This window comes from Camelina sativa, chromosome 20, assembly GCF_030686135.1.
Source record: "Camelina sativa cultivar CO46 ecotype springtype chromosome 20, ASM3068613v1".
Taxonomy (NCBI): domain Eukaryota; kingdom Viridiplantae; phylum Streptophyta; class Magnoliopsida; order Brassicales; family Brassicaceae; genus Camelina; species Camelina sativa.
This window is the reverse complement of record NC_141899.1, coordinates 26274498-26279698: the sequence shown is the minus strand read 5'-3', so window position 1 is coordinate 26279698 and position 5201 is coordinate 26274498. Positions and strand designations below refer to the sequence as shown.

The 5201-nt window shown below is 35.1% G+C and overlaps 1 protein-coding gene across 1 annotated transcript; it reads right to left on the bottom strand.

The window, feature by feature from the left end:
* Positions 1 to 1944: 1944 nt before the first annotated feature.
* On the bottom strand, positions 1945 to 3510 carry LOC147919394 (uncharacterized). Its single transcript, XM_087503957.1, has 4 exons — positions 3123 to 3510; positions 2723 to 3010; positions 2416 to 2643; positions 1945 to 2328 (listed from the first exon to the last, which is right to left on the bottom strand). Exons 2-4 carry the CDS (start codon positions 2861 to 2863, stop codon positions 1945 to 1947), a joined length of 753 nt encoding a protein of 250 aa, XP_087360083.1. The 5' UTR covers positions 2864 to 3010; positions 3123 to 3510.
* Between the last annotated feature and the right edge of the window lie 1691 nt (positions 3511 to 5201).

The following is a 5201-nucleotide window of genomic DNA, read 5'->3' as shown; positions in this document are numbered from 1 at the left end:
TTTTAGCTTGTTTTGGGACAAAATGGGTATATGAGTTTTTTAAACTCTCCAAATCCATCTCAAACTCTTATAATTAGTTAGTTGCATTGGATTAAGACACATTTTAACCCTAGAAATACTAACAAAGTTGTTTACAGCTTGTAAGCAATGTTTTCTCGGGTTTAGCCTGTTTTGGGACAAAGTATATATGTGTTTTGTAAACTCTCCAAATCCATCACAACTTCTTATAATTAGTCAGTCGCATTGGATTAAGACACATTTTAACACTAGAAAAGGTAACAAAGTTTTTTACAGCTCCAAAGCAATTTTTTCTTGGTTTTAGCCAGTTTTGTCGGGTTTAGCTTGTTTTGGGACAAAATGGGTATAGGTATTATTTAAACTCCTCAAATCCATCTTAAACTCTTAGCAAAGCTGTTTAGAACTTCTAAGCAATGATTTCTCAGTTTTAGCCGGTTTTGGGACTAAATGAGTATAAGTGTTTTTTAAACTCTTTAAATCCACCTCAAACTCTTATAAGTAGTTAGTTGCATTGGATTAAGACACAGTTTAGCCCTAGAAACACTAAAAATCTGTTTACAGCTTATAAGCAATGTTTTTTGGGTTTAGCCTGTTTTCTTGGTTTTAGCCTGTTTTGGGACAAAATGGGCATATGTGTTTTTTAAACTCTCCAAATTCATCTCAAACTGTTATACTTAGCCTGTTTACAACTTCTAAGCATTGTTTTCTCGGTTATAGCCTATTTTCTTGGTTTTAGCTTGTTTTCTTGGTTTTAGCCTGTTTTGTGACAGGATGGGTATATGTGCTTTTTAAATTCTCTATATCCATCTCAAACTCTTATAATTAGTCAGTTGCATTATATTAAGATACAACTTAACCCTAGAAACACTAACAAAGTTGTTTACAGCTTCTAAGCAATGTTTTCTCGGTTTTAGCCTATTTTCACGGTTTTAGTACGTTTTCTCGGTTTTTGCTTGTTTTCTTGGTTTTAGCCTGTTTTGGGACAAAATTGGTATAAGTGTTTTTTAAACTCTCCAAATCCATCTCAAACTCTTATAATTAGTCAGTTGCATTGGATTAAGACACATTTTAACCCTAGAAATATTAACAAAGCTGTCACTACAAGAAAACAAGCCAATAGCGACTACATTATTAGTCATTATTTAGTCGCTAAAAGGTGTGTTACGACTAAACAGCGACTAAAACCAGTAGTCGCTAACCGAGAGTCGCTAAAATTTATAGTCGTAGTTTTAGTCGCCAAATGGCGACTACATTACGACAATTTTTTGTAGTCATAAATGAGTCGTAATGTAGTCACTAAGTTAGTGACTAGTTTACGACTACATTAAGACTATTTGTATAGTCGTAAATGTAGTCGTCAATTAGTTACTAAATGTAGTGACTACTTTATGACTAATTTAGGATTATGTGTTTAAATAATATTATATATAAATATTTATATTATAAATATTTATTTTGATTTATCTTAAATTTTATATTTGAATTTTGTTTTACAAATTCTCTTTAATTGGATTTACATCTAATTCTTATATTTGAACAATTATAAAAATAACTACAGTTAATATTACATAAACAAAACACATCTTAAGTATCATCATATTCATTACAACCCAAGTTCAAAAGATAACAAAAAGAAAGAAACATCATATTCATTACAACACCAAGTTCGAAAGATAACAAAAAGAAAAAACATTGATCAAGAAAACAACAAGAAAGGCTTCTTCCAATCGTTTCCCAAGTTAGGCTTCGTCTGCTTGTATCCTTCTCAAATCTGGAATTGATCCCTGTTATAACACAATACCTTAAGGTTCTGTCAAGTTGAAAAAATGAAGGTACAAAGAAAAAGAAATGATCCCATTTGAAACCTATAACAACTTAGTTGTTATCCAGATGATTGTATAAGATGAGCTAGAAGTGAAGAGTACCTTAAGAAGAGGTTGATGGAGTTGGAGTTGTCTCTTTAGCTGAATGGCTTGCAACAAACTTCTGAAACCGCAGATCACATTCCCTCAGAAAATTTTCCACGATGGAGAATTGGTCAATCTTGCCGTTCTGGGCAGCAATAACTTTGGATTGCGCAGCAAGTTCTGCATCACGCCGCTGCAGTTGAGCAGCCTGTTCTTCATCATGCGCAGCAAGCCGCTCTAGTTGAGCAGCCTGTTCTTCTATCATGCGTTGAGCTTTCTTCAACTGTTCTTCGAGAGCCACAAAGGTAGATGAGCCACATGCTTGCTTATGCGTTCCATTGACAAGGCAGTCCTTGAGGCTTCCAACTCCATAAGGTGTTCCTCTTGAATCCTTCTCAGTGGACTTGAAAATAAGAGAAAAGTGGAGGTTAGAGGATGACAAATTAAACTCCAAGACTATAAATGTGTATTGGTTTTTTAAAAAAGTTACCTCCAGGAAAATTTCTGTATATTCTTCTGTTGTGAGGTCTCGTGGCCGTGATTCTCCATCTGACACAGCAAAAGACTCTGCCTCGAGCTGAGACAACCTCTCTTGAACAGTCTTCTCATTTTTCCCTGCAATCTTTTCTGCCTTCCGATCAACATATGTACCATCAGGCTTTGTATGTGCCTTGATGAAAACCTCACCAAGTCGGACTTCTCTTCCCAATTCCTCAACCTGCAATGTTATAAGAGATTAACTAAAAAAAATAACAGTTAAGTAAGAATTGAAAGTGGCAAAATAACAGCTACTTAACCATTTCGTCTTGAAGCTGTCGATAAGACTTTGGCCCTGAGAGGTGGACATGAGGACCTAGGCCGTTACGGTCAGACATACGGGCATCAGAGTAGGTGTTACTCTTTTGTTGTGCTTCTTCAGTGTCCCAGTAGTCCTCCATCGTGCTCTAGAGAGTGTCTCCAATCCAGTTTGGTTGAACTCGACTAGTCCTCACATTGCTAACCATGTCTTTGATCTGCTTTTGACAGATTTTCTCAAAATAAGCTTGAACAGTTCCGGTTATCAAAGGATCCCAGGTGTGGGTTTTCTAGAAAAAAAGGAGCTATTGTTAGTGAAAAGAAGACATGTAAAGTTATGTGACATAAGGCTTATTGTGAGTGAAAAGAAGACATGTAAAGCTATGTGACATAAATCCTTACCGCGAACTCAATGAAGTATCTCTCTTGTTTGTCCCGCGGCACACATGTCCAGCTGTAGAAGGGACCTTCGAATTTGTTTAGAAGAATTTTAGTAATCTTCCGAACAAGTTTTGACCCTTTGTCACGAGTAAACCACCAAAAGAAACAATACAAGAGGCATCAGTTAATGAGTCAAAAGAAACAATACGCATACGCACATTCACAAAAAAGTTTCTACGGTTTGATGCATGAACACAATCTATACTTCAATCAGTAAACATAAACATGAATCTCAATACACAAGCAATATATCATAATACACAAGCAATGAATACACAAACATGAATCTAAAGACACAATCCTAAAGACACAATAAACCAAATGAAATCATAATAAACTTACTCTCGTTATCATAATCACAATCCTAAAGACACAATAAACCAAACGAAATAAACATAAACCAAACGAAATAAACATGAATCTAAAGACACAATCCTAAAGACACAATAAACCAAACAAAATCATAATAAACGAAATAAACATGAATCTAAAGACACAATCATAATCACAATCCTAAAGACACAATCATAATCACAATCCTAAAGACACAATAAACCAAACGAAATAAACATTGACCTACAGATTTCTCTTCTAACATTCACAAAACACCATTACAAATACATGATAAGAGAGAAAAATCATACCATTGGGTGTTCGGTAAGGGTGTGGGAGAGAGGACCGTGGTGAACTTTTCCCGACCTGGCACCACAAGCAGGGCATTTAGAGCCCGAACCACGTCCTCCTGGAGCTCCGGCAACACCGTAGAAGTTTCTTCTTCGAAGTTGTTGCCTTGGGACGATGGATGCGATGGATGACTACGAGTCTGATGACTACGAGCCTGAGAGCGTTGAGCTGGAGAAGGCGGAGAGTCATCTTGAAGAGTTGCATGAGTCGCTGGATTGTAGTTAACTTCTACTGAAGGAGACCGGCGTACTTGAGGTGGAGGTTGGCGAGTAACGGAGCCCTGAAATAGTTGTTGAGGCGGAGGATAGTCCCGGATCTGGGATTCCATTGAATGTCGTGGCAAAATGGGGACTTCTTCAGGTGTCTGCTGCGTACGAGGAGCTTGGACTGCCGGCGTGAAGTCGTACTGACTGGGTAGATTAGTATGTCGTAGTCTTGACCCTCCGGGAATCTGAGAAAGATTACGATCAAGTTTTCTCTTTCTTCCTCGAGGCAGGCATCGTGTGATGATTGAGACGAGAGACTGAGAAGAGAGATTGAGAAGAGAGAGTGTCGATTTAGAAGAGAGATTGAGAAGAGAAAGACGATTGAGAAGAGAGATTGAGAAGAGAGAGTGTCGATTGCGGCTTTAGGGTTTGTCTCGAATGAGAAGAGATAAGAAGAAGATTAGGGTTTTTTGTTTAAGAGAATGTTAATGGATTTGGGCCTAAATTGGGTAATTAACCTAGATTTGGACCTAAATTAATGCAATGATCTTAAACAAAAAGAATTATAATTTATAATTAATAAGATTAAGAATTAATTTATAAGTTTAAGATTAAAAAATAACTAAATTAAATAATTTCTAAGTTCAATAATTTCTAAATTCAATAATTTCTAAGATTAAGAATTAATTTATAAGTTTAAGATTAGAGTTTATAATATATTATTCTATATATAATTTCTATCTTAATTATAATAACAATTAAAAGAATTTGTAATTATAATTTTTTTAAAAACAATAAATTAATTTTATTATTATAATTTCTATCTTAATTATAATAATAAATCTTCACATAAATTATTTTAGTACTTATTAATCCTTAATGAATATTGAAACAAAAAAAGAAATAAGGAAAAGATTCTATATATAACCTATATAGATGCTTTAAATAGAGCATATTCATAAGTCCAAATCCTATGCAAATATTGTTTGTGAATAAAAGTAAGAAAATGATAGGCTTCTTAAAACATATGTCTTCTTCTACTTTCCCTTCTATATTGCCGACATGTTCTTTCGTATGACAGCTACTTAACGATCGTTTAAATGCATCGAACGGATGCATCATAACTCTTCTACCCGAGAGACATCTATTG

Excerpts from the sequence above, each read along its gene's own strand:
- LOC147919394 (XM_087503957.1), bottom strand. The coding sequence starts at position 2,863 with ATGGAGGACTACTGGGACACTGAAGAAGCACAACAAAAGAGTAACACC. Across the intron at positions 2,644-2,722 it reads GACAGCTTCAAGACGAAATG|GTTGAGGAATTGGGAAGAGA; the intron begins GTTAAGTAGCTG and ends ATAACATTGCAG. Across the intron at positions 2,329-2,415 it reads ATACAGAAATTTTCCTGGAG|TCCACTGAGAAGGATTCAAG; the intron begins GTAACTTTTTTA and ends CTTATTTTCAAG.